Here is a 25,955-nt window from a genome sequence, read left to right as displayed (position 1 = left end):
AAACCACTAAAACCACAAGAAATGAATAGAAAAGGCACAGACTCACAAACACAAAAGAAATAGCAAAGGAAACAATCACAAATTATGAGACATACAAAGAAGTATGACCAGGCTTTGAAAAAAGCAGTCAATTGGAACTGCCTCTGAAGAAGGCCATATGCTGTATTTAGTAGGCAGACTACAAAACAGCTGTTACAAATATGTTCAAAGAATTAAAAGAAAGTATGTCAAACTAAAGAAAAATATTATGGCAATGATTCAACAAATAGGGAACCTCAACACAGAGGTTTTTTCTTAAAAAACTTTCCAATAAAAGGAACCAAGACTCCTTAAACAAATGGCTGATTCTAGGGGTGGAGTAGAGAAAACACAAGATGAGTATGGAGGATCTTGCAGTGCCAGAAGAGCAAGAAAGTGTTCAAAAAATAAAATTATGAAGTATGTTGAAGGGTCACAGGGGCCAAATGAAAGAGCTCCCAATGTCCAAAGTTGGAACACTTTGAGCAACAAAATAAATAATATTGGTTTATAGCACAATGTATAAAATAAATATAAGTAAGTCCACACTGACACTTAAAAAAGCATTTAATAAATAGGAGAGAACAGACAAATGTCCGTTACAGAAGAATCGCAAATAATTTATGTAGGAATTCTCCTCTCAAGGAGGTAGAGAATAATTCCCCACCTTTTCAGTATTGGCTATGCTTAATGACTTGCTTCCAAGGAGGATACCATAGAAAAAATTTTAGAGTAACTATACAATGGAGAAATCTGACAAACACTATCTTAGCCAGGGGATCAAGGTTAATAAAATTAGTGATAATTCAAATTGACAGCATGAACCTTTGACGTGTTACAAATGGTAATTCTTAGTTACTTCTGTGTTCTTTCTCCCAGAAAGCTATAACATCAATCTAACCAAGAGAAGAACATCAGACAAGTCCTACCTGAGGGACATTCTACAATCTACCTGACCACTATTCAAAACTGTCAAGGTCATCAAAACCATGGAAAGTTTGAGAAAATGTGACAAATCAGAGATGCCTGAAGAGAAATGAAAATTAAATATCTGAACAAATAAGCCCAAACACTTCCCAAACTTAATTATGTACAGAATTGAATAATCATGAAGAGAACCAACCTAGAGAAATCATAGTCAAACTGATTACAGACAAACAGAAAATTCGGAGAGCAGAAAGGAAAAAACAATTCACCTTATACAAATGAAAACCAATCTAATTAATGACTAACTTTTTATCAGAAAAAACAGAAGTCAGAAGATTCAAAATACTGAAAACAAAAAAGAACAAAGCCAGGAACTCTGTATCCAACAAAACTATCATTCAAAATAAGGAAAATGTCAAATATACTACAATAACAAAAAATTTTAAAAACCAAAAACAAGGGCGCCTGGGTGCCTCAGTTGGTTAAGCGACTGCCTTCGGCTCAGGTCATGATCCTGGAGTCCCAGGATCGAGTCCCGCATCAGGTTCCCTGCTCGGCAGGGAGTCTGCTTCTCCCTCTGACCCTCCGCCCTCTCATGTGCTCTCTCTCTCTCTCTCACTCTCTCAAATAAATGAATAAATAAAATCTTTAAAAAAAAAAAAAAATGAAGGCAAAATATTGCCAGATAAGCAAATAGCAAGATAATTCAATGACAGCAAAACTTCCTTACAAGAAATACTGAAAGAAGCCCACGTAGCTAAAAAGCAATTATGCCAAAAAGTAACCTGAATCCACAAAAAAAATGAAGTACACCAGAAATGGTAAATATGTTAATAAATATATTTTCTCTCTTAATCTAATTTCTTTGAAAAATGTGGCACTACATAAAGAGATAATTATAACACTGCATTGTTGAGTTTATTACATATATAGATATACTTTATGTGACAATAATAACATGAGGAAAAGGCTACAGAACTGTAATGGAACAAAGTTGCTATATTTTACCAAAATTAAGTTAGTTTTAATCAAAAGTAGACTGTCATAAATTAAGACAAATACTGTAATAAAGAGAGGAACCACTAAGCAAAACTAAAATAAGAGTTTTAAAAATCAAGAAAAAGGGGTGCCTGTGGCTCAGTCAGTTAACCATTCAACTACTGATTTTGGCTCAGGTCATGATCTCAGGCTCATGGGATCAAGCCCTTTGTCAGGCTCCCTGCTCAGTGGGGAAGCTGCATCTCTCCCTCTCTCACTGCCCCTCCCCCTGCTTCTGCTCTCTCTCACTCTCAAATAAATAAATAAATATTTTAAAAAATGAAAATTTTAAATGATGCACTAAAAAGTATTAACAAAAAAGGCAGCAGTAAGAGAGAATGAAAAAAACGCTTCAGATGCATAGAAAACAAGTATCAAAGTAGAAGACATAAATGCAATCAGATCAATAATTACGTTCAGTGAGAATGGACTAAACACTTTAATCAAAAGGCAGAAATTAGACTAGATGGAAAAGGAAACCTCAACTATATTTAGTCTATAAGAGACACAGTTTAAACAAAAAGACACCAAAGGATGAAAGTAGAAGGGCAGAAAAAGACGTATCATGTAAACAGTGACCATGGCAATATTTAAAACAGAAAAAAAAGCTGATGTTAAGGCAAGAAATATTTTTTAAAATGTCAAAGAGAAACATTTCATAATGATGATGAAAGAATCAATAGCCCAGGAACATATTATATGCCCATAACATTGAGGCACCAAAATACATAAAGCAAAAATTGTCAAAACTGAAAATATAGACAATTCAAAAATATTTGGAAATTTCAATAACCATCTATCAAAAATTAATAAAACAAAACAGAAAATCAGTAAGCATACAGAAGTCTAGACAAAACAATCAACTAACTTAACTGACATTTAAAGAACACTCCATCCAACAACAACATAATACAAATACTTTATAAGAGCATGTAGGACCTTTCTCTAGGATAGTCTACACCCAAGGCCATAAGTCTCAATGAATTTAAAGGGACTAAATTTACACAAAGTATATTCTTCAATTAAAAAAGATTTAATTAGAAAACAACAGAAAATTGGAGATATCCCCAAGTATTTGGAAACTAAACAACATGATTCTAAATAACTCATGGATCAAAAAATCATAAAAAATATTAGAAAATATCTTTAATTAGGAAGAGGGAGGAAAGATGGCAGAAGAGTAGGGGGCCCTCATTTCATCTGGTCCCTGGAATTCAGCTAGATGTCTATCAAATCATTCTGAACACCTGTGAATTTAACCTGAGATCTAAGAAAAGAACTGCTGCAATTCTACAAATAGAAAAGTAACCACATTTTGCAAGGTAGAAGGTGCGGACATATGAATCTGAGGGGGGATATATCAAAAGATAAACCACGGGGGGAAGGAGCCTCCATAAGCTGGCTACTGGTAAGTGATATAGCAGTGCAGCACAAAATTGGAACTTTTAGAAGTCTGCTCCTGTGCAGAAGGTCCCTGCCGGAAGGTGCTCAGGTGGTAAAGTGGGACAGAAATATAGGTGGGACAGTGTGGTCTCAGAATCCCCAGGGTCACAGAAAGAACGGGGGTGCCTAAGTGTGGCAGAGCTCCCAAGCATTGCAGCAAGGAAGCTGGCTACAATTAGCGAGCCCCGGAAAGGCCTCTCAGCTAGGTGTTGCCATAAACCATGAACCATGGCAAAATCAGGTGACTGCTCTCCAAGCAGGGGCCCAGCAAGCAACAACTGCTGCGAGATTTGGCTCCTTCCCCTTGGAGTAGCGGCACAGGTGTGCACAGGATAGGGCAAACATTCCCTGAGCAGGGGCCCAGCCAGTGGTGGGGTATAATGAGACACCCCCCAACCCCAAGGATTGGTGTGGGTGTGCACTGCAGGAGTATGCAGAGTTTGGTGCACATGAGAGGGACTGACTGCCTTTCCCTGAGGGTGCAGTGAAGAGTGGGGGCTGAAATCATTCAGCTCCAGGGCTGGAGAGTGGGGTGCTGCCATTTTTTTACTTCCATCCTCTAAAGTGGTGCGAAAAGCCTTCAGGGAACAAAAGCCACATAGAGCAACTGAAGCAGCTTACACTGAGCTCAGCCCTCTAGCAAGGGGTGGTGCAACTCTGCCCAGGCAAAGACACCTGAGAATCAGTACAACAGGCCCCTCCCCCAGAAGACCAGCAGGATCCTCAGGTGAATACCAAGTTTATAGATCACTCATAACTTAAACACCCCCATGCTAGGGGAAAACAGTATAAAAAATCAGAGGTATTTTTTTTGCATGAGTCTTTATTCTTTCAGTTTAAAATTTTCTTTTTTCTTTTTTCCTTTTCAACTAGTTTCTTATTTTATCAACTCTTTTAAGTCTTTTTTCAATTTTCATTTTTAGATTTACATTTTATAGATACATTCTTCATTTTTTGTTTCCTTTCACTGTATTCAATTTTATTTATATATATGTATACATATAAGTTTTGCATTCTTCACAATTTTGGGATTTAGTGTCTTATAACAAACCAAAATATACCTAGGACCAAGTGAATCACCCTATTTTGTCCACCTGGGAAATTATATACCCTCTTTTTCACCTTTTTTTTTCTTTTTGTTTTCTTTTTTGGCTTGTGACCTCTTTGATTTGTCTAGTGTGTATTTCGCTTGGGTAGTGGTTGATATTTTTCATTTTGTGCTCTTGTTCATCCATTCTTCTCTGGGCAAAATGAGTAAAAGGAGGAATTCACAACAAAAGAAAGAACCAGAACTAACAGTCTCTGCCACAGATCTAATTGATAGAGATATAAGTAAAATGTCAGAGCTGGAATTCAGGATAACGATTATAAAGTTACTAGCTGGGCTTGAGAAAAGCATAAAAGACACTAGGGAATCTCTTAGTGCAGAAATAAAATCTAATCAGGCCGAAATTAAAAATGTTTTAAAACAGAGATGCAGTCTAAAAGGGATGCTCTAAGAACTAGGGCAAATGCGGCAGAAGAGTCAGTGACATAGAAGACAAGATGATGGAAAGGAAGGAAGCTGAGGAAAAGAAAGGAAAACAACTACTGGATCATGAGGGGAGACTGAGAAATCAGCAATACCATAAAACGAGACAATATTAGAATTATTGGGGTCCAAGAGGAAGAAGAAAGAGAGAGAGGTACAGAAGGTATATTTGAGCAAATCATAGCTGAGAACTTCCCTAATCTGGGGAGGGAAACAGGCATTCAAGTACAAGAGGCACAGAGAACTCCCCTCAAAATCAACAAAATAGGTCAACACCATGACATATCATAGTGAAACCTGAAAAATACCAAAATAGAGACAGAATTCTGAAAGCAGCTCAGGAAAGAAGATCATTAACCATGGGAGATTATGGACTCCAAGAAACAAACTGAGGGTTTTAGAGGGGAGGGGGTTGGGGGGATGGCTTAGCCCGGTGATGGGTATTAAGGAGGGCACAAACTGCACAGAGCACTGGGTGTTATACAAAAACAATGAATCATAATCACTACATCAAAAACTAATGATGCATTGTATGGTGACTAACATAACATAAAAAAAAAAAAAGAAGAAGAAGATCATTAACATACAAGGGTAGACACTTAGGCTAGGATCAGACCTGTCCACAGACACCTGGCAGGCCAGAAAGCCATGGCATGATATATCCAACATGGTAAATGGGAAAAATAAGCAGCCAAGAAAACTTTATCCAGAAAGGCTGTCATTCAGATTAGAAGGAGAGATACAGTTTCCAAGATAAACAAAAAGTAAAGGAGTTCATGAACACTAAACTAGCTCTGCAAGAAATATTAAAGGGGACCCTGTGAGTGGGCAAGAGAGACCAAAAATAACAAAGACTAGAAAGGAACAGAGATAATCTACAGGAACAATGACTTTACAAGTAATACAATGGCACTAAATTCATATCCTTAAATAATAACTCTGAATGTAAATGGAGTAAATGTTCCAATCAAAAATCACAGGGTATTAGAATGGATAAAAAAAAATGAAGACCCATTGATACACTGCTTACAAGAGATTCATTTGACACCCAAAGACACCTCCAGATTGAAAGTGAGGGGGTGGAGAACAATTTATCAGGCCAAAGGACATCAAAAGAAAGCTAGAGAAGCCACCCTTATATGCCATCCTTATATCAGAAAAACTAGATTTTAAACCAAAGACTGTGGTAAGAGATGAAAAAGGACACTACATCTTAACAAAGGGTTCTATCCAAGAAGAAGATCTAACAATTGTAAATATTTATGCCCCTAATTTGGGAGCAGCCAAATATATGAATCAATTAATAACAAACTTAAATTCATTGATAATAATACAATAATATTAGGGGGCATTAACACCCCACTCACAGCAATGGACACATCATCTAAGCAGAAGATCAACAAAGAAACAAAGGCTTTAAATGACTCACTGGTCCAGATGGACATAAGAAATATATTCAGAGCATTTCATCCTAAAGCAGAATATACATTCTTTTCTAATGCACATGAAACATTCTCCCCCGAAAAGATCACATACTGGGTCACAAATCAGGCCTCAACTGTACGAAAAGTTTGAGATCATACCATGAACATTTTCAGACTACAATGCCATGAAACTTGGAAGTCAAACACAAGAAAAAAATTGGAAGGACCACAAATACATGGAGGTTAAAGAACATCTTACTAAAGAATAAATGGGTCAACCAGAAAATTAAAGAAGAAATTTAAAAAAATACATGGAAGCCAATGAAAATGAACATATGACAGTCCAAAAACCATTGGGATAGAGCAAAAGCGGATATGGGAGAGAAGTAGATAAGCAATACAGGCCTTCCTCAAAAAGCAAGAAAAGTCTAATACACAACCTAACATTACACCTAAAGGAGCTGGAAAAAGAACAGCAAAGAAAGCCTAAATCCAGCAGGAGAAGAGAAATAATAAAGATTACAGAAGAAATCAATGAAATAGAAATTAAAAAAAACAGTGGAACAGATCAACAAAACTAGGAGCTGGTTCTATGAAAGAATTAACAAGATTGACTGTAGGGTGACTACATAACATAATTAAAAAAAAATTGATAACCCCCCAGCCAGACTTATCAAAAAGAAGACAAAGAACCCAAATAAAATGATGAATGAAAGAGGAGAGGTCACAACCAACACAACAGAAATATAAGAAATTATAAGAGAATATTATGAGCAATCATATGCTTACAAATTAGGCAATCTAGACTAGGAAATGGCTAAATTCCTAGAAATGTATAAACTACCAACACTGAAACAGGAAGAAATAGAAAATCTGAACAACCCATAACTAGCAAAGAAATTGAATCAATAATCAAAAATCTCCCAACAAATACGAATCAGGGCCAGACTGGGGTACCCGGGTGGCTTAGTCGGTTAAGCATCTGCCTTCAGCTCAGGTCATGATCGCAGGGGCCTGGGATCAAGTCCTGCATCGGGCTCCCTGCTCAGCAGAGAATCTGCTTCTCCCTCTCCCTCTGCATGCTGCTCCTCCTGCCTGTGCTCTCTCTCTGTCAAATAAATAAAATCTTTAAAAAAAAAAGAATCCAGGGCCAAATGGATTCCCAGGGGAATTCTACCAAACATTTAAAGAAGAATTAATAAATATTCTTCTGAAACTGTTCCCAAAAACAGAAATGGAAGGAAAACTTCCAAACTCATTTTATGAAGCCAGCATTACCTTGATCCCAAAACCAGACAAAGACCCGACCAAAAAGGAGAATTATAGTCCAATATCCCTGATGAAAATGGATGCAAAAATTCTCACAAAGATCCCAGCCAATAGGATCAAACAGTACATGAGAAGGATTATTCACCACGACCAGGTGGGATTTATTCCTGGGCGGCAGGGGTAGTTCAATATCCCCAAATCTATCAACATGATACACCACATTAATAGAGAGACAAAAACCATATAATCCTCTCAATAGATACAGAAAAAGCACTTGACAAAATACAGCATCCTTTCTTGAAAAAAAACCTTCAACAAAGTAGGGATAGAGAGAACACATCTATACATCATAAAGGCTGTATATGAAAGACCCACAGGTAATATCATCCTCAATGGAGAAAAACTGAGAGCTTTTCCCCTAAGGTCAGGAACATGACAGGGATGTCCACTCTCACCACGGTTGTTCAACATACTACTGGAAGTCCTAGCCTCAGCAATCAGACAACAAAAAGAAATAAAAGGCATCCAGATTGGCAAGGAAGAAGTTAAACTTTCACTCTTTGCACAGGACATGGTAATCCACGTAGAAAACCTGAAAGAATCACCAAAAACTGGTAGAACTGATACACAAATTTAGCAAAGTCACAGGATATGAAATCAACACAGGGAAGTCTGTTACATTTCTATACATCAATAATGAAGCAGCAGAAAGAGAAATGAAGGAATTAAACCCATTTACAATTGCACCAAAAACTGTAAGATACCTAGGAATTACCCTAACCGAAGAGGTAAAAGATCTGTACTCTGATGAAAGAAATTGAGGAAGAAAAGGAAAAAAATTCCATGCTCATGGATTGGAACAAATATTACTTAAATGTCTATATTTACCCAAAGTTATCTACACATTCAATGCATTCAATGCATTCCCCATCAAAATAACACCAGCATTTTTCAGAGCTGGAACAAACAATTCTGAAATCTGCATGAAACCAGAAAAGCCCCTGAAGAGCCAAAGCAATCCTGAAAAAGAAAGGCAAAGCTGGAGGCACCACAATTCCAGACTTCAAGTACTATTACAAAGCTGTAGTGATCAAGACAGTATGGTACTGGCACAAAAATAGGCATATAGGTCAATGAACAGAATAGAAAATCCAGAAATGAACCCACAAGTATCACTGAGAAGGCAGGAAACAATATCCAATGGGGAAAAAGTCTCTCCAACAAATGGTGTTAGGAAAACTGGACAGCAACACGCAAAAGAATGAAACTGGACCACTATCTTACACGATACACAAAAATAAATTCAAAATGTATTAAAGATGTAAATGTGTGATAGGAATCCATCAAAATCCTAGAAGACAACACAGGCAGTAACCTCTTTGATCTCACCACAGCAAACTTCTTACTAGACATGTCTCCAGAGGCAAGGGAAACAAAAGCAAAAATGAACTATTGGGACTTCATCAAGATAAAAAGCTTCTGCACAGGAAAGGAAACAATCAACAAAACTAAAAAGCAACCTAAGGAATGGGAGAAGACATTTGCAAATGACATATCAGATAAAGGGCTAGAATCCCGTATCTATAAATAACTTAACAAACTCAACACCCAAAAACCAAAATTCCAGTCAAAAAATGGGCAGAAGACATGAACAGACATTTCTCCAAATAAGAGATACAAATGGCTAACAGACACAAGAAAATATGTTCACCATTACTCAGCATCAAGGAAATACAAATCAAAACCTAAATGAGATACCACTTCACACAGGTCACAATGGCAAAAAGGAACAACACAGGAAACAACAGATGTTGGCGAGGATGCAGAGAAAGCAGAACCCTCTTACACTGTTGGTTGGAATGCAAACTAGTGCAGCCACTCTGGAAAACAGTATGGAGGTTCCTCCAAAAGTTAAAAATAGAACTACCCTATCAAACATTTTTTTTTTAAGATTTTATTTATTTGACAGAGAGACCCAGTGAGAGAGGGAACACAAGCAGGGGGACTGGGAGAGGGAGAAACAGGCTTCCCACGGAGCAGGGAGCCCAATGCGGGGCTTGATCCCAGGACCCTGGGATCATGACCTGAGCCGAAGGCAGATGCTTAACGACTGAGCCACCCAGGCGCCCCTACCCTATTAAACATTTAAAGAAGAGTTAATACCTATTCTTCTCAAACTATTCCAAAAACAGAAATGGAAGGAAAACTTCAAAGTTCATTCTATTCATTACCCTGATACCAAAACCTGATGACTCCACTAAAAAGGAGAACTACAGGCCAACATCCCTGATGAACACGGATGCAAAAATTCTCAATAAAGTATAAGCAAATTGAATCAAACAGTACATTAAAAGAATCATTCACCATGATCAAGTGGGATTTATGCCTAGGCTGCAAGGGTGCTCCAATATTTGCAAATCAATCAACATGATACAGCACATTAATAAAGAAAGGATAAGAACCATATGATCCTTTCAATAGATGCAGAAAAAGCACTTGACAAAGTACAACATCCATTACTGATAAAAATCCTCCATAAAGTAGGTTTGGAGGAAACATACCTCAACACAGTAATAGCCATATATGAAAAACCCAGAGCTAGTATCATCCTCAATAGGGAAAAACTGAGAGCTTCTCCTCTATGGTCAGGAACAAGACAGGGATATCCACTCTCACCACTGTTGTCCAACATAGTACTGGAAGTCCTAGCCTCAGCAATTGACAACAAAAAGAAATAAAAGGCATCCAAACAGTATGGAGGTTCCTCAAAAAGTTGAAAATAGAGCTACCATATGATCCAGCAATTGCACTACTGGGTATTTACCCCAAAGATACAAAAGTAGGGATCCGAAGGGGTACGTGCACCCCGATGTTTACAGCAGCAATGTCCACAATAGCCAAACTGTGGAAAGAGCCAAGATGTCCATCGACAGATGACTGGATAAAGAAGATGTGGTCCATATATACAATGGAATATTATGCAGCCATCAAAAGGAATGAGATCTTGCCATTTGCAACGACGTGGATGGAACTGGAGGGTATTATGTTGAGTGAAATAAGTCAAACAGAGAAAGACATGTATCATATGATCTCACTGATATGAGGAATTCTTAATCGCAGGAAACAAACTGAGGGTTGTTGGAGTGGGGGGTGGGGTGGGAGGGATGGGGTGACTGGGTGATAGACACTGGGGAGGGTATGTGCTCTGGTAAGCGCTGTGAATTGTGCAAGACTGTTGAATCTCAGATCTGTACCTCTGAAACAAATAATGCAATATATGTTAAGAAAAAAAAAGAAAAAGAAGGTAGCGGGAGGGGAAGAATGAAGCAGGGGAAATCAGAGGGGTGGACGAACCATGAGAGACGATGGACTCTGAAAAACAAACTGAGGGTTCTAGAGGGGAGGGGGGTGGGAGGATGGGTTAGCCTGGTGGTGGGTATTGAGGAGGGCACATTCTGCATGGAGCACTGGATGTTATGCACAAACAATGAATCATGGAACACTTCATCTAGAACTAATGATGTAATGTATGGGGATTAACATAAGAATAAAATAAATAAATAAATAAATAAATAAATAGAAAAGAAAAAGAAATTGCTACAGCCAATGTCAAAAAAAAAAAAAAAAAAAAAGGCATCCAAATCAGCAAGGAAGAAGTCAAACCTTTCACTATTTGCACATGACATGGTACTCTATATGGAAAACCCAAAACACTCCACCAAAAAGTTACTAGAAAGAATACACAAATTCAGTAAAGTCGCAGGATACCAAATCAACATACAGAAATCTGCTGCATTTTTATATACCAATAATGAAGGAGGAGAAAGAGAAATCAAGGAATCAATCCCATTTATAATTGTACCAAAAACCGTAAGATCCCTAGGAATAACCCTAGACAAAGATGGACTCTGAAAACTATAAAATGCTGATGAAAGAAATTGAAGCTGACACAAAGAAATGGAAAAACATTCCATACTCATGGATTGAAAAAACAAATATGGTTAAAATGTCTATATTACCCAAAGTAATTACATATTTAATGCAATTCCTATCAAAATACTACCAGCACTTTTCACAGAGCTAGAACAAACAATCCTAAAATTTGTATGGAACACAAAAGACCCCAGATAGCCAAAGCAATCTTGAAAAAGAAAAGCAAAAGCTGGAGGCACCACAATTCCAGACTTCTAGTTCTATTACAAAGTTGTAGTGATCAAGACAGTATGGTACTGGCACAAAAAAAGACACACAGATCCATGGAACATTAGAGAAATTCCAGAAATGAACCCAAAAATGTATGGTCAATTAATCTTCAACAAAGCAGGAAAGAATATCCAACCGAAAAAAAAAAAAAAAACCAATCTCTTCAACAAATGCTATTGGGAAAACTGGAGAGCAACATGCAGAAGAATGAAACTGGAGCCCTCTCTTACACCATACACAAACACAAATTCAAAATGGATTAAAGACCTAAATGTGAGACCATAAAAATCTTAGTGGAGACTACAGGCAGTAACTTCTTTGACATGGGCCACAGCAACTTCTTACTAGGTATGTCTCCAGAGGCAAGGGAAACAAAAGCAAAAATAAACTATTGGGACTTCATCAAAATAAAAAGCTTCTGCACAGCAAAGGAAACAATCAACAAAACTAAAACGCAACCAGCAGAATGGGAGAAGATATTTGCAAAGGACATATCTGATAAAGGGTTAGTATCGTGTATCTATGAAGAACTTAAAAATTCAACACCCAAAAACCAAATAATCCAGTTAAAAATGGGCAGAAGACATGAATAGACATTTTTCCAAAGAAGATATCCAGATGGCCAACAGACACATGAAATGATGCCCAACATCACGCATCATCAGGGAAAATACAAATCAAAACTACAATGTGATATCACCTCACACCTGTCAGAATGGCTAAAATTAACAACACAGGAAACAACAGGTGTTGGTGAGGATATGGAAAAGTGAAACCCTATTACCTGTTGGTGGTGCAGCCACTATGGAAGACAGTATGGAGGTTCCTCCAAAAGTTAAAAATAGAACTACCCTACAGTCTAGCAATTGCACTAACAGATATTTACCCAAAGGAAACAAAAATACTAATTTGAAGGGATACATGCACCCTGATGTTTACTGCATCATTATATTATAGCCAAATTATGGAAAGAGCCCAGATGCCCATCGACAGATGAATGGATAAAGATGTGGTATATATATACAATGGAATATTATTCAGCCATAAGAAAGAAATGAAATCTTGCAATTTGCAACAAAGTGGATGGAGCTAGAGAGTATTATGCTAAGTGAAATAAGTCAGAGAAAGACAAATGCCATATAATTTCACTCGTATGTGGAATTTAAGAAACAAAACAAACATGGGGAGAAAAAAGAGAGAGAGGAAAATCAAGAAACAGACTCTTAAGTATAGAGAACAAGCTGATGGTTATAGGAGGGGAGATGGGCGGGGTGGGGGGGATGGGTTAAATAGGTGATGGGGATTAAGGAGTACAGCTGTAATGAGCACCTGGTGTTGTTTATAAATTTTGAATCAGTAAATTCTACACCTGAAACTAAAAAAAGACAAAAACAAACAAAAATCACAACATCTTTACAATGTCCTTTTTTTTATTATAGAATTGACCAAGCTGATTCTAATAGTGGAAATGCAAAAGGGCCAAAACAGTCCTAATAATTAAAAAATAAAGTAAGGGATAGTAATAGACACCAAGAATTATTGTAAAGCTTTGAGAATTAAGGTAGGAGGTAGAAAAAGTGACCAATGGACCAGAAAATAGAGCCTACAAACAACCATCCATACATGGAAGCTTCATTTATATTAGAAAATTTTATAGATTAGTAGGAAAAAAATTGATGCCTCAATAAGTGTGTTAGAACAGGGTATCCACTGGAGAAAAAAATGAAATTGGATTCCTACCTCAACCCATACAATTAAATAAATTCTAGGTAGATAAAGACTTTACTATTAAAAAAAAAACCTACATTTTTTCCCCATCCTTCATTTAGCCAGTATATAGTACATCATAAATTTTTGATGTAGTGTTCAATGATTCATTAGTTGCACATAACACCTACTGCTCATCACAACACGTGCCCTCCTTAACTACAACATTTTGAAGAATATCTTATGACTCCAGGGAGGAAGGGATTTCATAAACAAGATCAAAAAGCACAAATCACAAAGTTTGTTCAGTTTTACTACACTGCAATCAAGAATTGTATTAATCAGGTGGGGGAGTGGTTAAGTAGGTGATGGGGATTACGGAGTGCACTTGTGGTAATGAGCACCAAGTGTTGTAGGGAAGTGCTGAATCACTAGATTGTACACCTGGAACTAATATTACATTGTAAGTTAACTAACTTGAGTTTAAATAAAAACTAAAAAAAGAATTATATTAATTAAAAGCCATCATAGAGTAAAAAGGCAAGCCACAACCTACAAAAATATTTGCAACAAATGTATCTGACAAAGAATTGGTATCTAGTAAAGGTAATTCCCAAATATCAAGAAGAAAATATTCCAACAGAGAAATGAACAAAAAACTTAAATAGGCACTTTACATTAAAAAAACTTGAGTAGTTGGTAAGTACGAGCAAAGTTGCTCAGCTTTATTATTAATCTTGGCCAACTAGAAAAGCATATTAAAACCGCAAAGAGCTATCTTTTCACATCCACTAAATTTGCCACAATTAAGAGGTCAGAAAATATCACATCAGCAAGGTGTACAGCAACCAAAAGTGACTTCGACTTAGCCAATTAAATGTTTTTTCCTGGATCTTTGAATCTTAAACAAGTGATTTCAAAATGTAGGGATGGCTGAAGGTCATTTATCATAATCAGAGTGGCAATATGCTGACCCGACTGGTTCCACCAAAAGGCCACCACTGTGCCGTTGTGACCCAGCCTTTGACGCCTGACCATTTCTTCCAAGCCTGTTCCTCTATCACTTATATTCCCAATATTTTCCAAAAACTCTTTTAAGCAAAGCCAGTATCAAATTCTGTTTCCTGCAATCAAAAAATCTTGAAATATCGTTTCCCATTCAGTGGGAAGATTCAAAAGGTTTCTATTTTAAGTACAATGATGTAATTCCTGGAAATCGTTGACTATTTCTTTAAAAATCTACATGACAGCAAATGGCTTTATGTTTAGACATGATGTTAACATCCACTCATTACAGCAGGTTCATCAGGATCAAAATAATGATAGCAAATGAGGTACCTAGCTCTTTCTCGGGCAGCATCCTCACGGGCTTTTTCCTTTTCTTGCCTCTGTTGTTCAATTCGGGCTTCTTGTTCTTTCCTTCTCATCAACAGTTCTTCTACACGGGCCTGCCGTTCTGCCTCTAGAGCTCTCTTGCGTTCCTACAGTCAAAAAAGTTTTAAAGTGTTCGAATTATGTGTAAAGTGAAAATGATAAAAGGTGGCACCATTTTGACATAAATTTATATATTCAAGCCAAGTAGATCCCTTGCTGGCTGATGCTTCTCAGAATTAAAAAAAAAAATTAAATATCAGGGATATGTAGTTTTCATATGTCATTTACCAGTATTACACATAATTATAAGAATAAATGCTCTTTGAAACAGAAACTATGTTATTCATATTCTGTGAGAACCTAACATGTATTTTATGGTTAATCACTTCTAAAGCCTGGTGTTTACAAATGGTTTCAGAAATGCCAGAACATGATGAAGAAAGTATAGTTAACAAATTTCTGAACTAAGCATTCATGAAGGAGTTAAGTGGAGAAAGAAAAAAAAACTTGTGGCAAGGAAAAAGAGCCATCATAATACAGCACAGTGGGTAAGAGAGTGGGCACTGGGTCAGACTCCCTGATTTTGTTTCATGACCCTATTATTCACTGGCTCAGGGACTCTGGTCTAGGTATATTATAACTGTGCCTTCGTTTTCTGAAAGACAAAAAACAATAGTACTAATGTCTTCAGAAATTGTGAATAACAGATGAGATAATACATAAAAAATACTTACCAGAGGCCCTGGCATATAGAAAATTTTCAGTAATTACCATCATCAAGGCAGAAGATAATCAAAATACTGTGAAATACTATGTCCTATGTATATTTTTGCCTACTAGGAGTACTTTGCTAACTATCACCATATTACTAGCTGTACTGATAGATTTTATTTTCATGTGCACATAGTTTTATTTTTTCTGTTTGGCATTTTATATACACTTTTTATATGAGGATACTTTTTGTTATATAATGTAAAAATTTCAATCATGTTTTTAGAGATTTTGTTTCCATCATGGCTCCTAATACTTTTGTTCTGTTTCATTAAAACCAAATGTTGACATTTTTATCTTATCTTCAATGTCTTTCAGTATCTTTTTCAACATATCAACCTCCATATTTACAAATACAGAATTATGGGTAAATTTCAAGACTATCTTGAAATTATTATTCTTTCTTCATGGAAAGTATATATATTATTACATCTTCATTTTCTCTTAGTGATATTATTTTTCATTTCTATTACTTATTTTTTTTAAATTTGTATTTTAGGGGCGCCTGGGTGGCTCCAATGCTAAGCATCTGCCTTCAGCTCAGGTCATGATCCCAGGATCCTGGGATCAAGCGCCGCATCAGGCTCCTGCTCAGCAGGAAGCCTGCTTCTCCCTCTCCCACTCCCCCTGCTTGTGTTCCCTCTCTCACTGTGTCTCTTTCTGTCAAATAAATAAATAAAATCTTAAAAAAATAAAATAAAATAAAATTTGTATTTTAATCACCCCGTGCTCTGCACAAGTGCACTCCTTAATCCCCACCACCTATATTTCATGCATCCCCCCCCCACCCACCTCCCCTCTGGTATCCATCAGTTTGTCATCAATTGTTAGGTCTGTTTCTTGGTTTGTCTCTCTTTCCTTTTCCTTTGCGCCTTTGTTTCTTAAATTCCACATGAATACCAACATGAGTGAAACCATATGATGATTTGATCTACTTGACTTATTTCACTTAGCACTAAACTGTTAAACTCCATTCATGTCATTGCAAAGAGCAAGATTTCACTCTTTGTTATGGCTGAATAATATTCCATTTTATGTATATATACCATAACTTCTTTTTCCACTCATCAGTTGATGGACCCTTGGGATATTTCCATATCTTGGCTATTTGCAAAGAATGTTGCTATAAACATAAGGGTGCTTGTATCCTTTGAAATTTTTTGTATTTGGGGGGTAAATACCCAATAGTGCCATTGCTGGATCAGAGGGTAGTTCCATTTTTAACTTTTTTTTATTTTTTTAGAGAGTGAGTGGGAAAGGAGGGGGAGGAGAGAGAACCTTAAGGAGGCTCCATGCCCAGCGTGGAGCCTGATGCAGGGCTCAATCTCACGACCCTGAGACCATGATCCTGAGATCATGAAATTGAGAGTCAGACGCTTAACCAACTGAGCCACCCAGGCGCCCCCATTTTTAACTTTTGGAACAATCTCCATACTATTTTCAGAATGGCTGCACCAGTTTGCATTGCCACCAACAGTGCAAGAGGGTTTCTTTTTCTCCACATCCTCACCAACATCTGTTGTTTCTTGTGTTGTTGATTTTAACCATTCTGACAGTTACGAGGTGATATCTTATTGTAGTTTTGATTTATATTTCCCTTACAACGAGTGATGATGAACATATTTTCATGTGTCTGTTAGCCATCTGGATGTTCATGTCTTCTGCTCATATACTAATTATTTGTTTTTTGGGTGTTGTTTTATAAGTTCTTTATATATACCGGATATTAACCCTTCGTGGATATGTCATTTGCAAGTATCTTCTCCCATTCCATAGGCCGTCCAATACAGATTTTTTTTTTTTAACAACAAAGAAATTTGAATTTAAGAGAAAATTCTTTTATTTATATTTTCTTCATTGGAGATGATTTTCTGTGCCAGATTTGATTATTTTCAGTCTTAAGAGTTTTGAGATCTTAGATAGTGACACAAGTTTTCACATATTATGCTTACCTAGTACTGTGAAATAACTATAACCAGTTCATGAATAGTATATCTGACACAAAGAATATATTTAAAAACCTAAATGCATGCCTCCAGCAGTCTGTAATTTGCCACTCAGGCCTTCCTGAAATCAGTGTATTCCCTCTAATTCCCAGCCCCTTCCTTCCCTGGACTCCCCGCCAAAAAAAAAAAAAAAAAACCCAAAACAAAAATAATGTAGGGGCTTTTTAACTTACTAGTTTAAAAAGATTTTCTTCCACTGGGGTAGATAGGGCTTGTTGTAGGTATGGAGTTACTGTAGTCAGTGTAATTATGTATCAGAAGTATTCACATGTCTCCTCAGTGTTCTCTAAACAGGAATTGCTTTAGTATTTTTTTTCTGTCATTTATCGGGCACTTTCTATGCTTTGCTAAGTCCTTACTTATATTAGTAATTTTGATATCACAACAAACTGGGGCTCTCTCAGGCAAAATGACTTGCACAAGGCTATATAAGTAGGAGTTAGAAGAACCTTGATCAGTGTATTCCATTAATCATAAAGACTAAGGGCCAGGGAGAGGTTGTGTGAGCTACCTGGGGAATGGGGATGATTTGAAAAAAACATATTAATACAATCAAAAACATAAGAAACAACAGGTGTCAGCGAGGATGTGGAGAAAAAGGAACCCTCCCTCTTGCACTGTTGGTGGGAATGCAAACTGGTACAGCCATTCTGGAAAACAGTATGAAGGTTCCTAAAAAGTTAAAAATAGAATTACCCTCTGATCCAGCAATGGCACTATTGGATATCTACCCCCAAAATACAAAAACACTATTTCAAAAGGATACAAGCACCCCTATGTTTATAGCAGCATTCTTTACAAGAGCCAAGAATGGAAGCAGCCCAAGTATGCACTGACTGATGAGTGGATAAAGAAGATATGGTGTGTACACACACACACACACACACACACACACACACACACAGGAATATTATTCTGCCATGAAAAGGAATGAAATCATGCCATTTACAATGACATGGATAGAGCTAGAAAGTATAATGCTAAGTGAAATAAGTCAGAGAAACACAAATACCATATGATCTCATTCATATGTGGGATTTAAGAAACAAAACAAACTGTTATCTATCCAAATGAAGAAAACAAATGCACAAAATGCAGAGTGGAGGTGGAAAGTAACAAAAGAACTTGATTGTTGGATATTATTAGAATTTACTCCTATAAATTCTCTTCTGCTTTTTTATTGTTATGTTAATCACCATACCTCATTAGTTTTTGAGGTAGTATTCCATGATTCATTGTTTGCGTATAACACCCAGTGTTCCATGCAGTATGTGCCCTCTTTAATACCCATCACCAGGCTAACCCATCCCCCTACCCCCCTCCCCTCTAGAACCCTCAGTTTGTTTCTCAGAGTCCATAGTCTCTCATGGTTCATCTCCCCCTCCGACTTCCCCCCTTCATTTTTCCCTTCCTGCTATCTTTTTTTTTTTTAAACAGTTTTAATGGATTAAGATGGTAGGTATTATCAAAAAGCAGAAAGCAACTTAAATAAGAAAGGAATAAAAAGTAATAAAGGAAAAGGAGAGGAATATCATTCCACTTGGAGTTAAATATGAACCACAAATCTCCCTCATCCTCCATTTGTAGGTTTTATACCCAATGCCCTTTCAAATGACCTGTGCTTTTCTATAAATATTGTTAGTCCCACATCACTTGTGTTCTTGCTCTCTACTCATAATATTAATGCAATTGGGAAATCCTGTTTATCTCACTTTAATAAAAATATATCTCCAAATGGTAGGGAAACACTGCTCAGAATGTTGTAATCTGCTGTCTAGTGGTGGGATTGTAAATAAATTATACTGGGAAATTTGAGAAAAAAAACAAAAAAACAAAAAACAAACGAACAAATGTGCAAAGGAAAAAGAAAGAGAGAGAGAAACCAAGAAACAGACTCTTAACTATAGAGAACCAACTGATGGTTACCAGAGGGGATGGCTGGGTTACCAGTTGGGGGGAGAGGAGGGATGGGTGAAATAGGTGGTGGGGATTAAGGAGTGCACTTATGATGAGCACTGGGTGATGTATGAAATTGCTGAATCACTACATTGTACACCTGAAACTAATAAAAGCTTAAAAAAATCTGTATTATGTCTGAAAACACATTTCACAATAAAATGCAAAAGGCTTAGGCATTAAATATAAATAATTAAACCAGAACTTTTCACTTCATATTTTATAAAACCAAAAGCTTTAAAAATATCCTCTCAAAAATTATAAAATGGTCTTAGAAGTAAAATATAGGTGTATATATACTTTATGTGTATGTGCATTGTAGCCAACTTGACTCTGTAAATATAATGTCAACTTGCTGATTTCATTCATGTGTATAAGATATAATCCAAATAGAAATAACAGGACTTCAAACAATAGTCAATCTTTTAATTTTTGTTTTTAATTAATGGAAAAAGATAACTGGTAACTATAGCTAATGAATAAAATTGGTAAGTTCAGCTAGTATTTTCCTTTCTAAAATTTAAGTTTCCTAAATAAAAGAAACTTGATACTCCACATAAGCATCTCACACAGGAGTTCCACAAATATCTGTTGAATGAAGCATAACTTTATAAAATAATATGCATTATAAATCTATATACATACAAATAATGAATTAGAAAGATACCTAATTCTTAAGCCTTCTGAAACCTCTGAAACCCCCATATACTTTGTTTCATAGTCAGGGATTTGTTTATGGCAGCCTAAGAACGGATAATACAAATCCTTACCCTTTTAGGCCTACAATTCAAATGATTAGGAAAAAAAGAAAAGGCAGAATATCCAAGGAAATTTAACTTAAAACTAACCAATAATTTACATAAGAAAAATGGCAAACTGAGAATATATGATGACAACATTTACTTAGTATTTTACTTACAAGAAAGAAGGATCACAACTGCCTATAATAGTTGATGGGAATGTTAAAATGTAAAAGTAGTGAAAGTAAAGCAGAGGACCTTACTATTATTTTATCTAGAGAATGTGTGGCATTAGTGCCTTGCACATCTACTAATGACTACACATTAAAAAAATTTTAACTATATATATGCTATACATTACCAGTGGACTTTTCCAACATTATATAGGTCAATTAAACATGATAGGTTTTAAATTTTACATTGAAAATTAAATCCAGGGGCGCCTGGGTGGCTCAGTTGGTTAAGCGACTGCCTTCGGCTCAGGTCATGATCCTGGAGTCCCGGGATCGAGTCCCGCATCGGGCTCCCTGCTCGGCGGGGAGTCTGCTTCTCCCTCTGGCCCTCCTCCCTCTCATGCTCTCTGTCTCTCATTCTCTCTCTCTCAAATAAATAAAATCTTAAAAAAAAAAAAAAAATTAAAAAAAAAAAGAAAATTAAATCCATAGGAAATTTCCATATTTTTAATAAAAAAATAATTCTGAACAGTCAAAACAATTTTGAAAGTATTAGTGAGTATAGAAAATCCCCTACTACTTTCAAGAAAGAACTGCTTTCCTTTAAGCTTTAATAAATGTTCCAATTTATCAAACAAGAGTCATCATTTTTAAATGGAACATAACTACTATATTTCAAATCTTCAGATCTATAAAATGAATCCAAAAAAAGGAACCAAACACTTCTATTCAAAATATACAATATTACTCATATATTTCCCCCCAAAACCCAGCTAAAGTTACCTCTTCCAGACAACTTTACCTGACAATCCCCTCCTACCAACAGAGTTAATTATTCCCTCTGCTGTGATAACTCTGTAGCTTATATATAGTTTTACAACACTTTCTTTTTTTTTTTTAAAGATTTTATTTATTTATTTGAGACAGAGAGAATGAGAGAGAGAGAGCACATGAGATGGGGGAGGGTCAGAGGGAGAAGCAGACTCCCTGCCGAGCAGGGAGCCCGATGCGGGACTCAATCCAGGGACTCCAGGATCATGACCTGAGCCGAAGGCAGTCGCTTAACCAACTGAGCCACCCAGGCGCCCCGTTTTACAACACTTTCACACTGTGTTGTATTGTTTACCATAAAGGATCATGTCTTAATTATCTCTGAATTATTAATGCCTAATGGTTCCTCAAAAGTAATACATAATTTACAAAATGTAATGATTTTTATAAAATGGTCCCAAGCAGAGTAACAGCGCTAATGCTGAAGAGACATCTCATATTGAAATTTCAAATACCGTATTTTATTTACTCATTTAAGAATATTAGTTAATAGAAAAATAATTTATAAATAGTAAAAATAAAAATTTTTGCTGCTCCTTAGAGAAGAAAAGTGGAAGTTTTTCAAATAAAATCATTCTGTATTTTTTAACATAAGTTAGCTTAGCACTCAGATTTAAATAAGACATTGAACTCAAATCAAATAGAGATCAGGGATGAATGTGGAAATGCCTGCCAATACCCACAAATAGCAAAGAATAATCAACGAACTTTAAAAATGCATTGCTGGGCCGCCTGGGTGCTCAGTCGTTGGGTGTCTGCCTTCAGCTCAGGTCATGATCCCAGGGTCCTGGGATTGAGTCCCACATGGGGCTCCCTGCTCAGCAGGAAGCCTGCTTCTCCCTCTCCCACTCCCCCTGCTTGTGTTCCCTCTCTCACTGTGTCTCTCTCTGTCAAATAAATACATAAATCTTTAAAAAAAATAATTAAAAAATGTATTGCTGTTTTTAACTGCCTAATATCACCAGTAACATAAAAAAGCATGAAATATGGATAACATCCCCAATTTTTAACATAACAAAGCCCTGCAGGACCTGTTCCCTAACCCTATAGGGTAGTACTCTCCCATATCTCCGGCAAGGAATGCCTACTTCTCATCATTTGCATCTGTCTCATTATTTGCAAACCTTAGCTGAGCTATCACCTCTTCTAGGAAGCTTTCCCTGGATTTTTCATGTCCTTGCCACTCTCAATTTGAATACGGTGTTTTCCTTTGTGCTTCCAAGAATACCTTTCCTGTTACACTGATTCTAATGGATTATGATTTGTTTACATGTCTCTCCATTGAGTACAGCGATGTATCCTTTTCATGTCCTTGAGCCTAGCACAGCATACAGCTTATAGTAGTAATGCAATAAATGATCACTGAATGAGTGAACAAATAAATATTGGTCATAACAAAGTATATCTGCATTTATATATGAATACTGCAAAATTTGTTCTCTACATCAAAAACGTCAAGTCCTTTTTTCTAGCCTGTGCAAGAGGTTTTCTCCTCCTCTTCCCAAGGAGAAGTGCCTTGTCTTTGAAGACGCTCCTAATGGCATAGAGGCGGCCCTTGCAGCTGGCATGCAGGTAGTCAAGGTTCCAGATGGAAACTTGCACCAATACTTGACATCAAAGGCCACCCTGGTGCTGGATTCCCCGCCAGACTTCCAGCCCAAGCTTTTGGTTTGCCGCCCTGTGAGTGAACAGCCCACCACACCTCTCTGGGCGTCAAGGCTACTGCACCCACTTTGGTGACCCATGCCACCCAGAAGAATCACCACCTGAGTATTCCTTCCAGCCCATCAGGTTGGCCTTCGCATCCCATGTGGGCTTGGCCTACTCTGGCTAGTGCTGACAAATCACGACACAGCTGAGAGACAGCAAAGCAGAAACAGTCCAGAACAGAGATCAAAACACTCATTCGCATAATCATAAACAGTATGTGAACGATCATACAATTTCATTATATTTGAATAATCACGTAAGACTCATATGCAGCAAATATACATACATACATATACATGGCTGTATATGAGTACTTGTGCATGTATGTATATATATGTGTGTACTTATACATGGACATATATATGTAAAACACTTCCTTTTCTAAGACAAAGTGAAATTATATTTGTGTTCATTTCTTTTCCTTTTTAGTTTTTCTAAACCCTGGCTGTAAAAGGTAAAATGCACGCGCGTGTGTGTGTATGCTTATATATATGTATATGCTTATATGTGTATGAAGATATATGTCATAGTCATATATTTCCTATACTACTTCACTCTTTTAAGTGTTGGTCTTAATGTGCCATAGCAACTGATAAAAGAGATGGTAACTGTATTTGGTTTGCAATCTGAGTAGAAAAGCCAAGTCATGGATGAGCCCTGAGAAATCATCCTCTTTCTTAGCAAAATTGAGTAAATCTGTGGCCTCAAAATCTCTCTGTGGACCTCTACTCAAAAGCAAACTCAGAGCTGTACCATCTTTTCAGTGTGAACAAACTATAGCTTGTATTTTACATCTAAGTGCATGTCCACATTTGAGGATATTTTCTACCTCAAAAAAATTATCCCCCTCTTCTGAAAACATTTATTTTTCTAATACAGTCTTTGATACAAATATAATTTGAATTCAGAATGCATACTTGATATGACTGAGAGCCTTAGCACATTTTTGGAATAATTTACCAGACATTACACTTTGGCAATGGACCCCTTTTAGTAAACTTACTCAGCCCTTTGTGATGGGAAAACTGAGAAAGCACTGAATATGGGAAAGACATAATCACAGGGAGCACCCTGTCTGCTGGTTTGTCACTGATTGTCATTGAGCTAATTTTCAACTGGAGTTGGAAGAAAATGATGGTGATGTGTATGATTGTGGGGAGGGCTGGTCATCTGCTGATGGTTGCCTCTTACTGTTGGAACAGTTTTGTATCTGTTCAACAAATTCATTTCAGCATTACTGATCGCCTGTGTATGGGTCTATTCTTTAAATTCTCCCTCAAACTGGTTGTAACATCTTACTGAATCTCTCATCAATTAATTGAATAAAATCTTTGACATCAGTTAAAAAAAAATGTCAAGTCCTTAAAGAGTCTTATGGGCAAAACTTTCTACTGAAGAAGATCTAAAATAGTTTGTAAATATCAGTACAATTTATGTGTTAACCTTTCTTCCTATCCTGAAACAGTAGCTAAGTTAGGGTTTACTACAGAGGACAAAAACAGAGCAATTAAAGTATCCAATGACACTGTCCAATAAAGGACAGGTATTCCTTGTCATAAGCATAAAGATTGCCCAAATCTGTAAGGCTCCATATATTGGTTCAAACACAATCCTTTTTCAAGTGGAAAAGCAGCAGCATATTCTTACAAAACCCAATTAGCAAAAAATAAATAATAATCTGTCCAAAGCAACTTAGTCTTTCACCTGGTTGAGACTAGAGATTCAAACTCTACGACTGCTATGTGTTGATGAAAACACTGATTATCTTATCTGAAGGAGTACACGTTGTCTTTCGGCAATCACACTTCATGTTTCCAGAGTGCTATAGTAAACCATGCACCCTGGGGTCAGAGACTAGGTTTTAATCCTTTTTGGATCCTCAGCACATTGCTCAGAGCCTAGGATATGGCAGGTGCTCAATAACTGCTTGCCAAATAAAATTCTACCTGAACAGCTTCATCACGTGCTTGTTTTTCTTCCTGTCTTCGCTGACGTTCTTCCTGTAACTCATTAAGCCTCTGCTCATATTCCTTCAATTTTGATAAGACATCATGGCGCTTATTCTGGGCTTCAAGGGTATTTATGAAGGCAATTTCATTTACCTTCGATAAAAACAAAGAAAGTGAGTATCAAATCAAGTTAATTCTAAGACACCCAACAAAAATAAACCTAACAGAGTCTCTCATAGTAATATATACTACAAATAAGGCATAAAACAAAATGGGTCTTTTCTTTTAATATTTGCCTCAAAAATGGATAGTAATCCAGGGTATATAAGAAACCCACAGGCAGGGGCGCCTGGGTGGCTCAGTTGGTTAAGCGACTGCCTTCGGCTCAGGTCATGATCCTGGAGTCCCTGGATCGAGTCCCGCATCGGGCTCCCTGCTCGGCAGGGAGCCTGCTTCTGCCTCTGACCCTCCCCCCTCTCGTGTGCTCTCTCTCTCTCATTCTCTCTGTCTCAAATAAATAAAAATTAAAAAAAAAAAAAAAAAAAGAAACCCACAGGCATAAGAATTGATTTAGAATAAATATTTTAGTGGCAGATCTTACATCAAGAAACAAATTAAGATTCTTACAAAAACATCTTATAAAGTTCTACTTAATTCATTACAATTTGCAATTATATAAATTACATTAAGATTTAAATAGGTACATATGTTATTCTAATGAATTTGGGAAAACTTAAAATAAGCAACAAATCATTTTTCTTCAACATATACCAAATAAGTGACAACTAGGAACAAGGTAGTGAAATATCCACGACATCCTCAACTTCGCATATATTGATACTTACCAGCCAAGTTTTGCTAGAAAGCATAGCTCTTATGAGTTAA

The 25,955-nt window shown here is 36.7% G+C and overlaps 1 protein-coding gene across 6 annotated transcripts in view; it reads right to left on the bottom strand.

Annotated features, from left to right (window-relative positions):
* The window catches only part of SCAPER (S-phase cyclin A associated protein in the ER), a 486,665-nt gene that overhangs the window by 288,675 nt on the left and 172,035 nt on the right, over positions 1-25,955 (bottom strand). For 5 of the 6 annotated variants that reach the window (XM_034993780.1, XM_034993784.1, XM_034993783.1 and 2 more), the window contains exons 16-17: positions 25,068-25,223; positions 14,899-15,041 (exon numbers count right to left, since the gene is read on the bottom strand). In XM_034993780.1, coding sequence (XP_034849671.1) covers positions 14,899-15,041; positions 25,068-25,223 — 299 coding nt within the window. The remainder of the gene's footprint in view (positions 1-14,898; positions 15,042-25,067; positions 25,224-25,955) is intronic. The other variant, XM_034993785.1, reaches the window with a different exon arrangement.

The sequence above is a fragment of the Mirounga leonina genome, unplaced genomic scaffold (genome assembly GCF_011800145.1).
Source record: "Mirounga leonina isolate KUSES-001 unplaced genomic scaffold, KU_Mleo_1.0 Mir_91, whole genome shotgun sequence".
In the NCBI taxonomy this organism is placed as follows: domain Eukaryota; kingdom Metazoa; phylum Chordata; class Mammalia; order Carnivora; family Phocidae; genus Mirounga; species Mirounga leonina.
Note: the sequence above shows the minus strand (reverse complement) of the source record. Positions and strands in the feature narration are given on the sequence as shown.